Source organism: Puntigrus tetrazona, chromosome 2 (genome assembly GCF_018831695.1).
Source record: "Puntigrus tetrazona isolate hp1 chromosome 2, ASM1883169v1, whole genome shotgun sequence".
NCBI lineage: Eukaryota > Metazoa > Chordata > Actinopteri > Cypriniformes > Cyprinidae > Puntigrus > Puntigrus tetrazona.
In genome coordinates this window covers 20,396,044-20,415,582 of record NC_056700.1, presented here as the reverse complement: position 1 = coordinate 20,415,582, position 19,539 = coordinate 20,396,044, and the positions used below count along the sequence as shown (strand labels likewise).

At 38.2% G+C, this 19,539-nt stretch overlaps 1 protein-coding gene across 2 annotated transcripts; it reads left to right on the top strand.

Annotated features, from left to right (window-relative positions):
• The first annotated feature begins 4,110 nt into the window (after window positions 1–4,110).
• keap1a (kelch-like ECH-associated protein 1a) lies at window positions 4,111–17,668 on the top strand. 2 transcript variants are annotated; one of them, XM_043260932.1, is made up of 7 exons: window positions 4,111–4,436; window positions 9,056–9,670; window positions 11,131–11,487; window positions 12,355–13,031; window positions 15,541–15,746; window positions 16,861–17,037; window positions 17,133–17,668. In XM_043260932.1, exons 2-7 carry the CDS (start codon window positions 9,461–9,463, stop codon window positions 17,303–17,305), a joined length of 1,800 nt encoding a protein of 599 aa, XP_043116867.1. In that variant the 5' UTR covers window positions 4,111–4,436; window positions 9,056–9,460; the 3' UTR covers window positions 17,306–17,668. The 2 variants fall into 2 exon arrangements, with proteins under 2 accessions (XP_043116867.1, XP_043116873.1); XM_043260938.1 differs by lacking the exon at window positions 4,111–4,436 and adding an exon at window positions 6,242–8,818.
• The last annotated feature ends 1,871 nt before the right edge of the window (window positions 17,669–19,539 follow it).

Below are 19,539 nucleotides of genomic sequence, written 5' to 3'. Positions count from 1 at the left end.
TTGACTAATGGTGGTTATGAGCTGATGGAGATGTGGTCCTAGTCATCGAGTCACCCACTCGGTGAGAAAGTGTATTTTGAAACAATAACCATGACAGTCAGTTCGCCCGTGGGTCAGCAAGCCACAAAGCGGTGCTTTATCTATTGTAGAAAAAATGCTTGTTAATGCCGGGTTTACCGTTAGTTCCATGCTGGTTCTGTCTCGTAAATGAGTGAGTGGACTTCCTTTCCAGTTATCACCATACAATGCTTTAACAAGAGGGATGTCATCCAAAGTCTGTGAATGGGACAAAGACCATTCATCTCACAGAGCCCTCAAGGGAAGGGAGAACTCCCACCACATTCATTAATTCTGCCTTTATCCTATAACTTCACGCATATGTCTTCTGCACTTCCAAACACCTTGGTCCTAAATATATTCAACTCTTCCAAACAGCTTTCTCGCGCAGTGAATGCGTTCTTAAGAATGTTATGTCATGTAAATGGCGCACCTCGGGAAATTTACATTTACAAATCAAGATGTTGTAATCACAACAACCTCAGCAGGCTTAAGATAAATGAAAGCCATACAGACGGATTAACAAGGTATAATTATCTGTGAATGAAGTAGCTGTTCCTGGGAAACACACGACTGGCGGAACTGACATGCACGTGGTCATTTTACACAGAAATAAGCTCCAGATTTCAGAGGAAACGGTCTTACTATCATCTGCCTCAGATCTTTGAGTCTTTAGGAATATAATCCAGTCCATTAAGCGACTTTGGATCAACTTGAAGGGCGAGAGTGATTATGCTTTTCGCTAAATCCTAAAAGATGGGAAAATAATCCAAAACATTAGCTATGCAGATCAACTAAAGGGGAGGAAGAAAAGGAGTTCCTCCAGCATTACAGTATCTGAGTGATGTGTTAAAAGAGTTCTGCTTTGGAGACAGAACAACAAAGATAGTTAGAAACAGAAACGCAAACAAGAACTTCCTCTCGGCAAATGAACTGCAACGTAAATCTCTCGGCCAATTCGCTGACCGCATCTGATTGGACGCATACCCAGCTAGGTGATGCCTATCCAGAACATGACTTAGACTTCAAGGAATTGTCTGTATCTAAGAGGACATTTATCCTCCAGAAGCCTGCTCTGAGACAGCACAACACACCATAATGAGACAGGGAAGCATTGATTACCGGGACCCTGTGATTTAGTGGGTGAGCTCTGGCATGTGGAACAAATTATCCCACCATAAAGATTTCAGGGGGAATTCTCTTCGGGACGGAGGCTTGGACTCGCAGCATTCAAGCCGAGTGTGAAAGCATTGGCTGCTTTGTTTTGAAGCACTCGGAGGAACCCAAATTGGACATGCAGTAATATAATGATGATTACCCAAGGGGGGTTAAACCTTAGTCCAACACACCTCAGCATTTTATGTCCAATCAAGTTGGCCGACGCAGAAACCCTCTTAAAAATGTCTGGAAAGCTGGGAGAGGCTCCAGCTCTGCGAAACATGTGCTGAAATCACTGTAAATCAAGCAATTTCCTCTTAATACACAGAGACAGTCACTGACCCCAGCGGTACAATCCTCACTGATTGGGAGAAAATGTTTGTTTGAAGTAGGGTCAAAGCCTTTCCAGACTCGGTTAAGCTTTGTTTATATTGTAATGTATGTTACAACGTATTATTTCTTTAAAGAATGGATAAATGAGAATTAACATGGAATGAACAGTCAAAGAAACACAAATCAGATCATCATTCCTGTCGGATACCCCTGACATAGTTTCTAAAGCCAGAGAAGCACCTTTGGCAGCCCCCCAATAATGCATGACAGATGTATATCAACCATACACTCGGTGATGGCAAGATCTAGCAAATGTGTAGCCAAAATTCCCAAGAGGCTCTGAGTTGTTAACTTGCTCTTTCTCCTCATCTCCATCTGGATTCAATGTGCTGGGTGAAATGCATCGACAATCAAACAAGAAATGGGTAGAGAATGTATATTTCACCCTTTATTCTATTCTTTTGCCAATTCTTTATTCATTCTCCAAATGCTGTACTTACTTCCCATATCCTCTTTAGGTTATGCAAATCTTGCAGTATTTCCTGCATTACTGGAATGAGTATAATCATGTATTTGTGCTACTGTATTCTTGTGAAAATGAAAATATTTTGAGAATGTATTGTTCAATTCCAGTGCATGACCCAAAGTTTGAAATATCTCAACAATAATAATGTGTAAATAATAACTTTTTTGTGGTCATTTGCATGCTCTACTTGGTCCGAAGCGGTTTAGATACTTAATTATATACAGTGATACTCAACGCTTTTATACTGTACTTTCTTCAACCTTCAACTTTATGATCAGCTGTTTGAGTGCATAACAACAGATAAAGACCAATATCACATAATTAAAGCAAATCTAGTCAATGGAGCTGCACGCCGTTCAAAGCAACCATTAGAGGGAGCACAAACACAATGTATTTAAATCAACTCCATTTTTAGGACACAGAATTATAGAAATGAGAAATGTGCAACAATTGATAATACAAATTCTACTGATAAAAGAGTTTGAGTTGGTTAACTTTTTTCTGCTGACTAATCAAAATGCTAAATATTTCGATACACGTTACAAATGAATCTGTGAAGGAGTCATATACAATGGGTTTTACATGAAAAAAATATTAAGTAAGAAACGAGTGGGGAGGGTTGCACAATGGGAGGGGGCTGCTGTGCACGGAGGGTTATCAGTCAATCTCATGTTCTGCTGTGTCACCGTGTCTTTATTCTCTTGGCACTGAATGTCCACATGAAAGAGCACACCTGATGTCCCGCACACATTGCAACTAAGCAGATTGCATATTATACAAGCATAGGACAAAGTTCATTATCTTCTTGTGCAACTTGAAAAACAAAAAAACAACTACACTTGTAATTATGGCAAATTATGATATGTCATTGTGATTCTAAATTGCTACTTTAGTAAAGTTTGCATTAAAAGGTCATTTTAAAGATGAGTGGATGTTATTGTATAATCACTGTAATATGATTATTATGATCCTATCATAATTACCTTAAAAAAATAAATACTAACTTGTACGATGTATAAAATGCGTTCGCAGAACTAAGAATGAGCTACATAAGAAAATGCTTTGCATATGGACCTGGTCTTTCTAACAGTAAACTTTGTTGTCCTTTGTTTGAAACATATTTGCTCTTGCACCTCCTGCTCTTGGTGGAATTTACATGGAAAACAATGTTTGTGCTTCAGTAACTTCCTTAAGACCATGACAAGGCGAGAATCAGTAAAACAAACCTCACAAATGCAGCTAAGGTCAAAGGCCTGGGTGTAACCAAACAAGGAATATGATCTTCAGGAAGCCTTGGAGGAATACTTACTGTAAAACGATCTGCTATCTGCCAGAGAAAAATAAAAATCTGATTGATATATAAGAACAATAACAAAAGGGAATGGACTCTTAATATTATGGATGTAAATATGCAATATTATAGCCAACATACAATCTGATGCACAGGTGAATTAATATGCATGCTAGTACTAATTTAAATCCCTGTGAAATATTTTCCAGCTTTGAATGTGAAAATGTAGGTTTATGTCAACACTGGTAATGACTACGTTTGTAGGGGTAAACATGAGATTTAAGTTCCCTGTTTGAAATGTGGATTAGCTTGTTCATTATTGTGGAATGCCACTCACAGTATATTCTGACTCACAGAAGCCTCGGTGACAATTAAAATCCAACAAGTCCAAACAAATACAGTGCAAATACAAATTTCATCTAGGATTAGGAAGAGGGTTTCCCAGTGGGTGTCTGTTTGCTTCTTGCATAACAACCTTAAGGATTTTTGGCAAAGAACATCTCAAATTTTCCAGACCGTGAAGCATTCAGAGATGGATTATCTGAGAGGTATATTTAAATGACAAATGAGATTAACTAACAATCCTCGATATCTTTGCTTTCGGTTTGTCAGTCAGCCCGCGTTAGGTCCCACTTGCGTTCGCCTGAACTGAGGAGTTGCACAGTCATGCTGATGTCAATGGCACTCTGTGTTTGGACGGCTGCCAGCGGGCGCGCGCGCTGGCGAGCGCGCACGAGCCTCCTTCACCCAGTGTGTTTGGAAGCGCGCGCGAGCGTGAGTGAAAGAGCGTACGCGCGTTTGCCCTCACAGTCAGTTGACAGCTGGAAGGCGGCGAAGCTTCGCGACGCAGCAAACTTTCGATTTTTTGTGTCTGTGTGTGTGTATTTTGCTTTGACGTTTTACGCGCCAACTGCTGGAAGGTTCTGCTCGTGAATGCGCGCGGAGGGCATTCCCCTCTTCATTTACTCATCTCTCCTTTTTTATTCGAACAGCATCGTTCTTTATGTAAAGCACCTATGATGGTACGTAAGTGGAAGTAAGTGAAGAACTGTCGCCGGTTCCTGATACAAGGTGAGTGCTTTTAGCTGGAGTAGATGATGAATTGCGCTAGATTGTTGTCGGTGTACACCGGAACGCACTAGAAAGCGCGCGCTTGACAGTTGTTTAACTAATAGAAGTCATTTTACTTGTTGCCTTATCAGCAAAATTTTATCAGGGGTGCGACAGCCAGCCCACGGGGTGATGATGTCACAACTGTTAAAATCTCGAATAAGTGCTTCTTGTTTTCTTTTCCCAAAATTAAAAGCACTGACAGAGTAGTTCTTTATCATGCTAAGCAATACGACACCAGCAGTGGTATTGTATAGTAGCATTGTACAGACTCAGCTGTAGGCACGAGGCCGCAGGTAAATATCAGCTTTACTGATTTCTGACCAGCATTGCCAGTGTAATATTTGCAGTAGTTATAAATAGCGTGCAACTTACGCTTCACACAAAGTTTAGCGATATTTCTTAGCCAGCGAAAATAGTTCGGAACATGCCAAAGCTTTAAGCTTTGGGTGTCACCAAGCAACGCTCAGGCTGAAAGCCGGACTGGATCGGCGTGTTTTAGTGGAGCGGAATCAACAAAAAAAGTGGAGCGGAATGGCCCCTCCCACGCTCATAGCGTTCTGTAAGGACTAGGCTTTAGGCTATACCGGGTTTTCTGTGGTGCTCTATATAAGAAACCCATTCCGAGTGATCGTTGAGCGATATATCTGACATCGAAACTCGTTAAATTGGAGATTGATATTGAAGCTGACAACCACGTGAACACAATCTGGCGCAAAATATTCGTTTAGACATTTTTTGAGCATGGTAATTTTTATGTGAAGTTTACATGAAACGTAAAAATTGACATGGCAACGTTTATAAATTGATTTTTAGTGTAAATACACCCAAACGACTTGCAATCACTTTGGATAGACTCTGTGCTTAAAAAATAAACAAATAAAAATAAAATCCAGAAAGAATCATTTGTAAATGTAACTCATTTTTTTAATGCGGTTTTATTATTTTATCTTTTATTATGCGGTTACTGTGCAAAGCTTCTTTTGTTATAATCATTAAAACTGTATTTCCATATGTGCCACTGTTGTGTCGCCACCTTACTGGAACATGCAAAAAAATTTATGAGCAAATTGTTAAATCATGCATTCAGCGAATTAGGTCAAAACACATTCATTTAAAGGCACAGTACGTAAGATTGACAGCTAGCTGTTGAAATGGATACTGCAAAAACGTTCTTCCCTGGAACGTACATATCTTAGTAGAATTACAGGCTATAGCATTATTTTACCACAATTAACTTTCTGGTTCTTACATTTTTCACAGTTAAGCAAAGATCTGTCTTTAAACTTGAAAGGAATAAAAAATTGACATTTGTGACAATTATCGATATCGACTAATATGGGGAAAAAAATACATATAAAGATAATTATTTGGCCATATCGTTCAGCCCTAGCTGGAAGTGGGCAGGATCACACAGATTCAAGGTACAGTATGTAATATTGTCAGCTGGTGGTTGAAATGGGTACTGCAGTTCTGGCCTAGAATCTGCTCAAAACAGACATTTGATTTACTGGCAATAGCATTATTTTTCACATATTTCTCATATATTAACATGTTTTCTAAATATCTACAAACATATTATGTAGTTTTTTTGGCTAGTTTTGCTTATTATTTGCCTTTAGCACAGTCAAAAACGTTTGAGAATAACAGCAATTGCTTTTTGTTCTTTGTTCCCTTTATGGGACTAAAATCAGCCCTTTTGCTTTTTCGTTGTTTCCCTGCTGATTTGACAGGTTAAAGTGCTACAAGTCCTTTCAAGTTTAAAGACAGATCTTTGCTTAATTGTGGAAAATGTAAAACCCAGACAGTTAATTGTGGTAAAATAATGCTAATTCTACATGCACATACAATTATGTTATAGACCGTTCTGCTGCAGTAGTTTTCGCTGGAGCTACCAAACATTGTATTTTTAGCACTGAATTGTAATGCCTCTGTTTGTGTGCAGCAGATTGGATTTGATCCATTGTTATTTACGCACCAATAATAGCTAGAAGTTATGTAAGGGATAAAGTACAATTAGCTGGTTGTTATCATGAAATAAACCTCCAACTGGGTGACCAGGCAGGACCTCATGAGACATAATGGCAATTTGTAGCACTGGTCTGACTGTTCAGGCGACTGTCCCGAAACTCACTGGCCCGGGCCATCAGGTGATACTTATTGTCCTAAGCTAATTGAATTATTATTAGTCATCTCGCTGTGAGTCACACTGCAGTACATTCCTTCAGTGCGTGCACGTGTGTGAGAGCACATCTGACTCTTTCCAAGATAACTAGTAGATAACAAGCATTGTGCAAGGAATTCAGTGTACTTAGAACTTCGTCTGAACAAAGGATTTCCCATCAGCCTGATTCTAGGTCAGTGTTCACCGCCCTGCCATGTACCCAGTGTCTTTATGATTCACCGTTTTCCGCATGGTCATGAACATAGACTGGCTGACTCTTTATCGGGGCACTGGAGATGTGTCATGGTGCAGTTATCAATGAGGTGTTTTGTACTCTTGCTGACCTCAGCTATATAACTGACACAGTGGAACTGCGCTCTCCCTCCCTCTCGCTCTCCTTGGAAATCACATAAGCGATGAGGGCTTTGTTTTATTAAAGTCATAGTCCAGCCCAAATTGAAAAATCTGTCATTATTTACTTACCTCATGCAATTCCCAACTTGTTTGTTCGGCGGAGCTCAAAAGTACAAAACTTTTTTTAATCAGTTCGCGTGACCACATCTGCCAAGCTCCAGAAATAACGAAAACACTGCAAAGCCCACTGGATATATCATATTTTCATATATCGAAGCCTGTACATGAGCAGAGGCTAGACGTGATTGAAATTAATATAAGTGAATAACTTGTGAATAAGTGAATAACGCAAGTCACACCGCTACCTTTTTGTGTTTTCTGTTCTATTTGAAGCTTGTCAGACGTGGCCACTATGAACCGGCAATGTTTGCACGAACTCCTATAATGCAATTAAAGCAGTACTGCAGTTAAGTTGGAGCTTGTGTAAACAGGATACTGTAATTATGTTAATATGATTATGCTTACAACCTGAGTAACCATCATTGCAGTAAAATGCACATTTTATAACCACACTTACAGTATATGAGAGTGCTTTAATCACATTTAATGCGCTCTTTCCAAAGTGTGCTTTTTTTATTAAAGAAACAGAAATTATACTGTATAAACACTTTATGAGAGCATTATAGACACATTTATATTACTAGTTAAGCACCAAGTGTACATGTGCTAGTGCTACATACGAATGAGGTAGGTTTAGTCTTTTAGAACATTTTTGAATTTGACAAATAAAACCAGCAACAAATTTAAGTTAAACATTAAATGTAGTTTGGAAAACAAATGAAGAGGTACAGATAAAACCACATTTATTAGCAAGTAAACAAAGTAGCCTTGAAAAGCAGGATTGAAAACTGGGGTTTGCCCATGTCATGTAAACCTACATTATGTTATAATCCAAGTAATTCCTCACTCTGACTAATGGTGTAAATGTAAACTTTTGCCATTGTGTAGAAACTGCAGTGTTTAGGTTCGTTGAAAATGTCACGCGTTTTGTTCCACAGACTCGACACGAGGCTAGGCAAACAATGACTATGCATTTCACTGCATCTTCCCCAGCGCAACGTTAAACGGTACTTAACCAGGACAAAAGTTCACTTGGCAGCACCTTTCAGAAAAAGTTCCAGCTTTTCACTTTCTGTTCTATAATTTTTCAAATAACCCGACACTCAGCGAGTTAATGGTTAATCCCACCAGAGCCACGGTGCTAATGTGCACAGCGCAGCATGTTAACGTTCTCTTTAAAGTCCGGTTTAGCAATATGGCATGTGGGAGCATAACACAATGAGCCTTTATGAGGGATGGAGGCTATGACTGAAGAAGCTCTCTTAGGTCCAAAAGAAGCCGTGGCTGGCAGCGTTGTCTTGTGATAAACCCTTCTTTAAGACAAATAAGTTTGTCCTCAGCACTCTGGATTGTGCAATAAGAGCAGCAGAGATGACCTGCAAGTGTGGGACGTTACATAAGCCATGAAAAATAAATTAACTTCTGATGAGCAACAACATCTAGACTGATCAACAACAGATACTTTGGCCTTCACTTGAAAACCATGTTAGTGTGCACAAAGGTCTTTTGATACACAACTATTGCAGTTGTGTCACAAGCACGGTTTTCAAAGTATTGCCTGTGTAATGCAGGAAATCACGTTGGGTCTGTGAATAGGGGTGTGGCTTTGCTGTTTTCCTTTTTTTTGAAGTCTACTTGACATCCGTCAGGGAATAGGGAAGTGAAACCAGATTCAGCCAAGTCTGTGTAACTGTCAACATACTCCGTAATTACAAGTTTCTTGTACACATTGTTATAGTAGAAATTGCCTCTTCAGGATTTACGTAATGCTGCCTTTGTATTCCTTTTGTATCGCCTGTTCCGTGTAGTGTTTGTTTAGTTTTATATCTAAGATATCTTCCTCGATCATCTTTGCTGTATTGAGTTAAGCATTTGATAAACAATGAAAGCACTGGAGGGGATAAACAAAACATTTCAATGTTGTATTTCTGTTTTTTTACAGGGTGAAAAGAGCACAAACCGTCTCAAAGGACATTAACCTTTTGGAAGAAAAGAATATTGCATTTTTAATGAGTGTGCTTAAAATAATCTTGAAGATTACTTCACTTGCGCACACTCTAGAGTATAAATGTAAAATGACTTATACCTCATTTATAAAGACAAATAGCAGCATTTTTCTGATTTAAGGGAAACAACGGTGTAATATTTCAACAATGCCAACTTGGCTTGACACAGCAACTTGGTATGGTGGACTTCTAACCAGGCAGAAGAAACATGGCTCTCTATCCCTAAGCGATCATCAGTTGTGCCTTTATTTCTTCATGACACGCGGATGGGTTTAGACATTGTTCCGCTGCAGTCGCCATCCATTTCCTACTTATATCAGTAACATTCTAGGTCTCGGAGAATGATATGTCCAAGAAAGAAGAGGCCCATCAAAGATGAGGATTTCTCTGCCATCGTGGTGCCCTCCATGAAGGGTCACGGTTACTTGGATTACACAGTTGAAAGTCATCCCTTTAGATCAATGCAGATCATGGACGAGCTCCGCCACCATGGATTGCTCTGTGATCTGGTTCTACATGTAACTTACAAAGACAAGATAGTGGATTTTAAGGTAAGAGATGCAGAATTTGGTTGAATAGCATGTTTGACAAAAATGTTTAAAAGGATCAATGTCATATAAAGCTGTTGTACTCTACTTAATGTGCCATGAATCATCCTATTTTAGCACTATTTTTTGCTTTAATGGAATTAAGGTTCAACGGAGAACAATGTTGGTAGTATTTTTAGGTATTTTTAGGTAATTTTTTCTGAGACTATTTTGGTTGCCTGGGTTTGAGTCAACATCACAGACGTTTTCCATGCACTATACAGTGCTAGTCTATGAATAAGTTTTATGAATAACTGTGGCCTTGAGAAGGCACTGACTCATAATTGATTATACATGACTTGCAGCTTTGAAATATTTACTACGTAAAGCTGACTCATTCAAGTTGAGTGTGATCAGATTAAACCACTTTTCGATGTACCCAAAAGTTATAAAAAAATGTAAAACAACATTTATATACATTAGAGTTCATAATCTATGACTAGTAAGATTTTTTTGTTTTTCATCGTTTCAAAATTGCTCCATTGTTTTCGTAGGACGTCTTTGCAAACTTACCAAGTTTGCATTTATATATTAAAAATAGTATAATAATTGTATTATAATAGTATAATGTTGTATAATAATTATCCATTTTAATATTTGTTAATATAATTTATTCCTGTTATAGCACAGCTGAATTTTCAGCAGTTATTACGCCAATCTTTAGTATCACATTATTCTTCAGAAATCATAATAATATGCTCCTTTGTTGTTCAAGAAACATTTTTCCTTAGGTTAAAAAATAGCATTTATTTGAAATAGATGCAATAATTTAAATGTCATTAACTTTAAATGTCTTTAATCAATGTAATGCATCCTTGCTGAATAACAGTATTTATCTTACTAACCATATACCTCTGAACAGTAGTGTATATATTCTATGCAAAGTACAAATGAAACATTATAAAATGAAACATTACACAACAGCATTAAATTATTGTTTTAAAATGGCATGTGTAATTTATTGTATGCCCCAAAAAATGTTTGTGCATTCTTCATATTGTACACTATAAATATGTAATGCATAAATTCAGGTGTAGCATTAAGGTTTATAGGTTTTAGAGTTTTATGGTTTATGTAGATAAAATAGTATAGAATCGAAACATTATTAATTTATCAGGTATTGCTCTTAACAATACAGAAAAGGTAGCTTATTAAATTAGATTTAATATAATCACACAACTGGTTGAATATAAAGAAACAGGTATAGTTACAGATATTTTTAGTATGGTATGTCCCTGGCACTGCAAATTACAGTGCACAAAGATAAATCGTCCTCATTACAAGTGTGGAATTATGTTAGAACGTGTTAAGGCATTTGATTGTAATTATAAAAACATGGCACATACAGCTCTCATGCTTTAGTTTCAGGTGTGTCCTGGTGTTTTTTTAAACCCCACTCATGAACAAGTGTCTACATTCCCCAGGTGCATAAACTGGTGCTGGCTGCCTGCAGTCCTTACTTCAAAGCCATGTTCACCAGCAACTTCAAGGAATGCCATGCCTCGGAGGTCACCTTGCGAGACGTGTGCCCTCAGGTCATCAGCCGCCTCATTGACTTTGCCTACACCTCCCGTATAACAGTGGGCGAGAAGTGCGTTCTTCACGTCCTCTTGACTGCGATGCGCTATCAGATGGAAGAGGTGGCCAAAGCGTGCTGCGATTTCCTCATGAAGAACTTGGAGCCGTCAAATGTCATAGGCATCTCGAGATTTGCAGAGGAGATCGGCTGCACCGATCTGTACCTTCGCACACGAGAGTATATCAACACTCACTTCAATGAGGTGCGTGCCCCGTGGACCGAAGTGTCAGTTAGCAGCGATCGATAGTTGCCACCTGCTGTGCTCTCTTAAGTAACTGTACTACTCTCCCATTGACCTGTAACAGTCAGTCTTTGAATGAATGAAGGCTATAGAGAATGGCGCTGTGTGGCTAATTGCTTTGTCAATGGAACTCAGGTCTGTCTTGCAGATGGATATTGATTCGTATAAATTATCCAGCTGTCAAATGGATCAGGCTTAGAGAAATTGTTCACCAAAAATGATCATTTTATCACCATTTGCTCACCTCTTTTTCACTACAACCCGCATTATTTTCTTTCTTCATTCATAAAATAGGGATGTGAGGCAGAATGTGCAAGCTACTCTTTTCCATACAAAGAAAATGGATGGAGACTCATACGATCAAGCTCAAAAATTTCAAGTGTTTAAATGTGGTTAACACGACTCCAAGCAATGGACACTTTTAACAGAATGCATTTCCTTACATTGTAAATCCAGCACTGAATGCTTTTATTTTCCATGTTAAAAGTTAAAAGTATACTTTTTATTATCTAGGTGTTAAATTAAATGAGGTTAACAAACAAGTTAACACCATTTCCAGTGTTATTTGTTATCAGTTACCCAACTTTGATGACTCATTTCTTTTGCTTTTATTATGACAGGACACATTATAACTGATAGGAAGTGAAGTGGGAGAGAGATAGATTCCCAGTCTTGTGGATTCTTATTACAATGAGGTCATTTCATCCACAAATCTGGCCGATCAATAGCTAATTTGACTGCACCTTTACTACATAATTTATTTTTGATGTGATATTTTGTATTTATGCAAGTATACATTTACACATGTCCGTATATACATGTGTACAGGTAACCAAAGAGGAAGAGTTCTTCAGTTTGTCCCATTGCCAGCTGCTGGAGTTGATCAGTCAGGACAGTCTAAAGGTGCTCTGCGAGTCTGAAGTCTACAAGGCCTGCATCGACTGGGTTCGCTGGGATGCGGAAAGCCGAGCGCAGTACTTCCATGCCCTCCTCAACGCGGTTCACATCTACGCCCTGCCGCCCACATTCCTCAAAAGACAACTGCAGTCCTGTCCTATTCTCAGTAAGGCCAACTCCTGCAAGGACTTCTTGTCCAAGATCTTCCAGGACATGGCTCTTCGAAAACCTCTGCCTCCCGCTCCTCATCGTGGGACTCAACTCATCTACATAGCGGGAGGTTACAAGCAGCACTCTTTGGACTCTCTAGAAGCTTTTGACCCACGGAAGAATGTCTGGATAAAGCTGGCTGACATGGGATCTTCTTGTAGCGGGCTCGGGGCATGCGTGTTGTTCGGGCTCCTTTATACGGTCGGGGGACGGAATCTCTCTCTGCAGAACAACACGGAGTCTGGATTTTTGTCCTGTTACAACCCCATGACTAACCAGTGGACCCAGCTGGCTCCGCTCAACACGCCCAGAAACCGAGTGGGTGTCGGGGTCATTGACGGCAGCATTTATGCCGTAGGGGGTTCACATGCCTCTACACATCACAACAGCGTTGAGAGGTGAGGCTGAGACAGGAAGAAAACTCTAAAAGGTTTTGTTTTGTCCCTTTTACGATGTCGGGTTTTTCCCCTTTATATTGTGTTTCCTTTCTATTATACGTAAGCTAGCAGAATCAAAACATTAGCACAGTGCAGAGTGACAGATTAAAACTCGGTTGAAGGAGTTTGTTTTACTGCGTCGCACACCTGTCCGAACATTCACACTGAACGTTTTGTACGAGATAAAAAAAAAAAAGAAATATTAGCAGAAAGGTTGTGTTACACGCTACACTTGCGATATGTCCCTCATCGGTTACAGAAAGTGTTTTGATTCGAAACAAGCGCCTTCCATCAGGGTATAGAGATCATTTTGCTTCGTTCTTTTCAGAGCAGTCACTCTTGACTAACAAGCTCCAGGCAAATCTGTTTCATAACGTACATTCCACAGCACAGAGTCAGGTTAGGCCTTTCGGGAGAAACACATTTCTAACAACAAGTGTAATGATATGAATATTTTATAATTATTAGACAGTAGGCACAGTACGGATAAGGTAAGGAGACCTAAAGTGAACTCTACTGTATTTATAGGGTTTCATCAGTAACTCAAAACGAAAGTGATGTGTTGTTTTTATAAGTACTGTATGACAGTGCGTCTATATCACAATTAAAAGGAGGGACTCTATTGTAAGCACTAAGGTGGTGGCTGTATTTATCTTGAAAAGGTTATTGGAACATCAGAGCATTTACATAAGGAAGCAAATTACTGTGAGCTAACTACATTAATAGTCTTGCTAATAATGAGAAATGAGCAAATTATCTTTAATTAGTCTTGGAGGGAAATGTATAAATTACTTTGCTGGAAATTACGAAAAAATTATATTTTAATTTATTCAGCAGTACTGCATAGAATGCAAAATTACATAAATAACTAAGTTACGGAAAAACTAAATTAAGACATTGAACTTGCAAATGAAAAATACAATTATGTATGTTAATTACGTTCAAAAATATTTTTAAAGAAGATTCTTATTACAAGGTACAGTAAAAACTAATATTATGAAATACTATCATTCAAAACTGTTATATTCTATTTATTTCTGTGATGGAAAAATGAATTTATTCAGACATTATTCTCGCATGATCCTTCCAAAATTGTTCCAAGAAGCAGATTTTTTTCTGATCAGTGTTTTATTCATTCTTGCTCTTTTAAACACAAGATAAATTTATGCCAGAAAACATAATACGTAAGTGGCATAACCTCATTAACTACAATAATTGTCTTGCTAATAATGATAAGTGAACAAATTATCTTTACTTATCTTTAATTATTCTTGCTTAAAGGGGTGAAATGTCTAAATGACTTTGCTGCAAATTACAAAATGTGCATATTTTCTTTTCTTCAGAAGCACTGTAAAGAATACAAAAGTATATTAATAACTATTATGGAAAACAATTAAGACATTGAATTTACAATGAAAATACATATATATATATGTGTGTGTGTGTGTGTGTGTATATATATATATATATATATATATATATATATATATATATATATATATATATATATATATATATATATATATATATATATATATGCATGCATGCATGCATGCATTTATTTAATCAAAAGTACAGTCATACTTTGAAATATTATAAATCAAAATGAATGAATTCCCTTTTTTGGGGATACATTAAGTGTCACATGCTCCTTCAGAAATCATTCTAATATGCTGATTTAAAGTTTTGCTCAAACATTAGGATATACATTTTTGTAACATACCATCTGATCAATTTTATGTATTCTTGCTGAATAAAAGTATGACTGTCTTTTGAAAAACAAGGTACATTTATGCCACAAACATGAAGGTGGCATAAACCTCATTACAAATCTTTTATTTCTTATTTTAACTGTGGATTTGTGGGGGTTTTGAAAAGCTTTATAGTGGACGAGCACAAGTTCAGATACATAACAGAGCCATGTGAATCCTATTGAGGATAATTTATGACTGAGTGAGCAGCTCAAATCGGAAAGTTAATCTGTCCTGGAATGCAGGGAGAGAAAGTACTTGTATTCTATTTAGGAATCCGAGTTAGATGCAAATTCAAACAATGAATGTCGATAGATCATCTACAATTTCAAAGATGTGTGAAATTCAAGACTCTGTTGTGCTGGGAGACTGAAACTCTCGGGTCAGTAACAGTAGCTGTCTTCACAAGCTTTTAAACTGAGATATTGCATTGTTGGCAGGTTAAATGCAACCTCTTCTCGCTGAAGGCTTTTTTTTTTTTAAATTGTGACATTTTGTTGGTCATACATCCACTCATGGGAATTGCTTGTAGTTATGATTGGTATTTGGCACTAGATTTCACTGTTAGGAACAAAGTGATGAGCCTGAGACATTTAGAAAGGAGAATGGCTGTAATCTACTTTTTACTGACTTCCTCATTGCTGTTTCTAGGAAATCTTATACCTTGACGACAATATCGGAACTGGTTTGTGAGGAATTCCTGCTTATTGTTTGCACAGGTATGACCCAGAGACAAACCGCTGGACATTTGTGGCCCCTATGTCAGTGGCGCGGCTGGGGGCCGGAGTGGTCTCGTGCGGAGGAAGTCTCTATGTGGTGGGAGGATTCGACGGGGACAACCGGTGGAACACGGTCGAGCGCTATCAACCAGACACGAACACCTGGCAGCACATGGCACCTATGAACACAGTTCGGAGCGGTCTCGGTAAATACACTGCACCATTTATCAAACTAATGAGTTGGAACGGTTTTCTTTCACTTGACATGTTAACCACGTGCGATGTACTGCGTGAATGGCGCAGTTGTATAAAAGTGACTAAAGGGAACAATGTGAAAATAAGAGGACAAAAAAACACATCCTAACTAATCAAGTGGCATTTTGCAGTACGTTGTTATAACCTCCAACAACGTAAAACACCATTAAAGTTGAAATACAATAACTTTATAATAACGTGTCTGCTTAAGAAATAAATGAAATAAATCTGAATCAAACGTAAATGGTAAAAAAACAAAACAAATCGAACAACAAATGTTTTCTTAAGTTAATGAATAAAAATGATGAATGAAACCATTTCTAAAAAAAGCCCTCGATTAACGTCTATTTCCCAGAGCCGCTTGAAACTGCAGCTAACGCAATAATCTGTAACTGCTAAAACAGTGGCATAGTCACTCAATAATTCATATCAGAAGAGTTGAAGAATTAGCTGTGCAGTCAACATAAAGACGTGCAGGATTCAGCAGCTGTGCGTTGCGCATTTCATGCAGGAATTAAAAAAAAGTCTGCCATGATTTATAAACGCTTATACATTTCCACAACGTTTTTTTTTTCCGTCTATTTGAAGTATGCGTGAACCAGAACTTTCCATTCGATTTTACTTCCGTAACGTGTGGTACTTCCGAGAGAAACAGAATACCGAATGAGGAAAATAGAGGGCATGACTTGTTTTTTTCCAACTGCGATATGACGTAGGGAAGTAGGCGTTGAACGCTGACAGTTAGAGGGGTGCGGTTAAGGATGTCACGCTCATCCTAAAGTCGTCAGAGAAGGCCTTGTCATTTTAAAGGGGAGGAGCATTTTCAAATCTGGATTAAAGATTACAAAGAAGAAAAACAATTCTATTTTTTTATACGTATGTATATGTGTGTGTGTGAAACAGACTGAAATGTAAGTTACACAATGAAAACGCTGCTTTGAAATTCTTGGTCACCATTCACTTTAATTGTACGGCAGGGAGCTCCATACTGGAATGCACTATGAAAAAAAAAAAATACTTCAGATTTTTTGTTTTAAAGAAATAATCACTAGTTTGTATTTGTAGGGGTGGTGTGTATGGATAACTACCTCTATGCAGTCGGTGGCTACGATGGTCAAACCCAGCTCAAAACAATGGAGAGATATAACATCGCCCGAGACGTGTGGGAACCCATGGCCTCTATGAACCAATGCCGCAGTGCACATGGAGTCACGGTCTACCAATGCAAGATTTATGTGTTAGGTGAGCTGATACAATGTATACCTCATAGGCAATGGAAGCTGCTTCGGATGAAAGCGTCTGCTAAATGCATAAATATAAATATTGTTCCATTTCAGGTGGATTCAATCAAGGGGGTTTCTTGTCCAGCGTGGAATGCTACTGTCCATGCAGTAATGTATGGACATATGTAACAGATATGCCCGTCGGGCGCAGTGGGATGGGTGTTGCTGTAACCATGGAGCCCTGTCCTGGAATCCTGCCAGAGGAGGATGAAGACGAGGAGATGTAATGTAGAAGTTTGACCCGTGCCATTTTGAAGACAGCACATTGCATTTCCTTCAAACTTCTTAATGCATGTGATGCCAATAAAGACGTTTGTAATTTAGGCTAATTTGAATGTTTTTTTTTTTTTGATAGATTTTATTTCATTACAAAGTGTGTGTGATTTAAAGAGAGAAACATTGCTAATCACTGGACTAATGAAAATCCGATCACTTTGTAAGGACTGAAAGAAAATCCCGTGACTGAGACACACGCAATCGTTTTGTTGAACTGCTAAAAATTATTTTGTGAGTTCGTTCTGTAATCTTTTTGATGCCTTGTAAATGCACTGTTTAATGTGCACACCTGATAAAACACTGAAATCTAAAAAGGTTTGGACTTTTTTTCGGACAACTTTAGGATCTCTGCTGCTTGCGGAAGCTAGAATATATAATGCATTTAAAAAGGTACTTATGTCTTATAATACACCTCATGAACAGTTCTTCTAAATAATTAAAAATTCTAATTTCTTGATATAATGCTTAATATTCTTCATAGGATTTAATGATAAATAGATAAGTATTACATTGCAAACAAAAAATGACAGGTACTAAAAGTGCTTTACAAAACTTTTTATGTATAGCCTATAGGCAACAGGCTTCATAAAATGTGTTAATCATAATTACTCTTCACCACTAGGTGGCAGACTTCTACTTGGAAATGTAATACTTTTATACTTTGAAGACCCCAAGTGTTTGTAAAACTTGATTACCCAATCAGACTGCATGTAAAGTTTTACGGATCTTTAATTACATTTTGCTTTTCAATGCTTTGCACTTTAAAATAAGCTTCTGTATGTCTGTTCACCAGAGTATATGTAACAGATGTGCTGCTTCCGTTAGTTCAAACTAACATTCTGTACCAAAGAAATGTTCAATACCTTATGGTTTGCTGCAAAATTATATGTAACATCTAATTAATTTTAAACATGAACATTTTTTCAGCTGCTGAACTAATGAGTGATGGGTATCTAGATATCTTGTGTTGAAGCCATTATTCAGACCTGGGACAGTCTTGTGCACTTTATAGTGGCCAAGAGAGCAAGTGTAAGCATTGGAACATGTCCTTAGTACTGAATGAAGTGATGTGCAGTAAATTCACATTTTATGTGTTCTAATACAAGAATTAGAAATTAAAAATTATAGTCTTGTTTTCAGAGAAACAAAATCTGGTTTTCTGTTAAAAATAACTATTATTTTGCTTATCCCATTGGCATATTTTGCTTGTTCTACGGAAAAGCTCACTTAATTTTCGACTTTTGTGTTCTGAAACAAGACTGTAATTTTTTTACTTGTTTAGAAAACCCTTTTCTGAAAACAACAACAAAAAAAATCTAAGCTAAAAAAATATTTTTGCCGTGTGTTAATTCATTCATTATCTTTATTTTGATTAAATCCCTCGCATATTAGTTTAGAAAAATTATTAAAGCTATTTTTTTGCACGTCAAGACAGTTTGCATGCTATTTTTTTTAAAAAAACGATAAAGACAATTATTGCAGTGAAGTCACAATATTAGTCATCCGTCGTGGGCCAAAGGCTTGTTTACAGAAACTGGCAGAGCCTTTCCATGCTTTTGCCTCATCCGCAGGTTTCAGTGCGTTTTAGCTGGACGGGTCTCAGGAAAACCGGCAGACGTGGAAACTTTTTGTGAAGTCGTAACGTGTTGAACGCTTGCATTGTTACGGACAGGTTCGTTGCTGCTGTGTTAGAGCGAGGTTTGTGTTTCTCCACATGTCACGGTTTACAGAGAAAGGCTCGTTACATTTCCACGGCGAGACTCGATGGTTTGTTTGCCTAGCGATAACTGTTTAATCCGCGCGCGCAGGGGCTCCACTTTATTTCTGCAGGTCCCTGGCTTTATCCTTATCAAATCATGAGGTGTCATGTCAACACTGCCATACTGGGCAAACAGACTCCAGTCCTTGGGCGGCTGGCTGGCAAATCCTCGTCGTGTGGCAGGATGCGAGATGTGTGATCAGCGGGCAGTGGATCTGTCGCGCGCAAACACGGCACGCCGAGAGACGCGTGAGAGCGCGAGTAAGAACCCGAGGCCTTGTTTTGGCTCGTCCTGAACTCTGATTGGACAGAGAGCATGGGCCGTCTCTTCCCTGAGCCTAACAATATATCGGATGACTCACGCGGCGAAGTATGACGCACTCTCCAATACGCAGACGCGTCCACGTCCAAGCTGACATGTTCAAC

What these genes read in the sequence shown, in the direction of transcription:
- keap1a (XM_043260932.1), top strand. Translation starts at nt 9,461, where the DNA reads ATGATATGTCCAAGAAAGAAGAGGCCCATCAAAGATGAGGATTTCTCT. An exon ending in ACAAGATAGTGGATTTTAAG is followed by an intron (nt 9,671 to 11,130) that starts GTAAGAGATGCA and finishes TACATTCCCCAG; the next exon opens with GTGCATAAACTGGTGCTGGC. An exon ending in ATGCAAGATTTATGTGTTAG is followed by an intron (nt 17,038 to 17,132) that starts GTGAGCTGATAC and finishes GTTCCATTTCAG; the next exon opens with GTGGATTCAATCAAGGGGGT.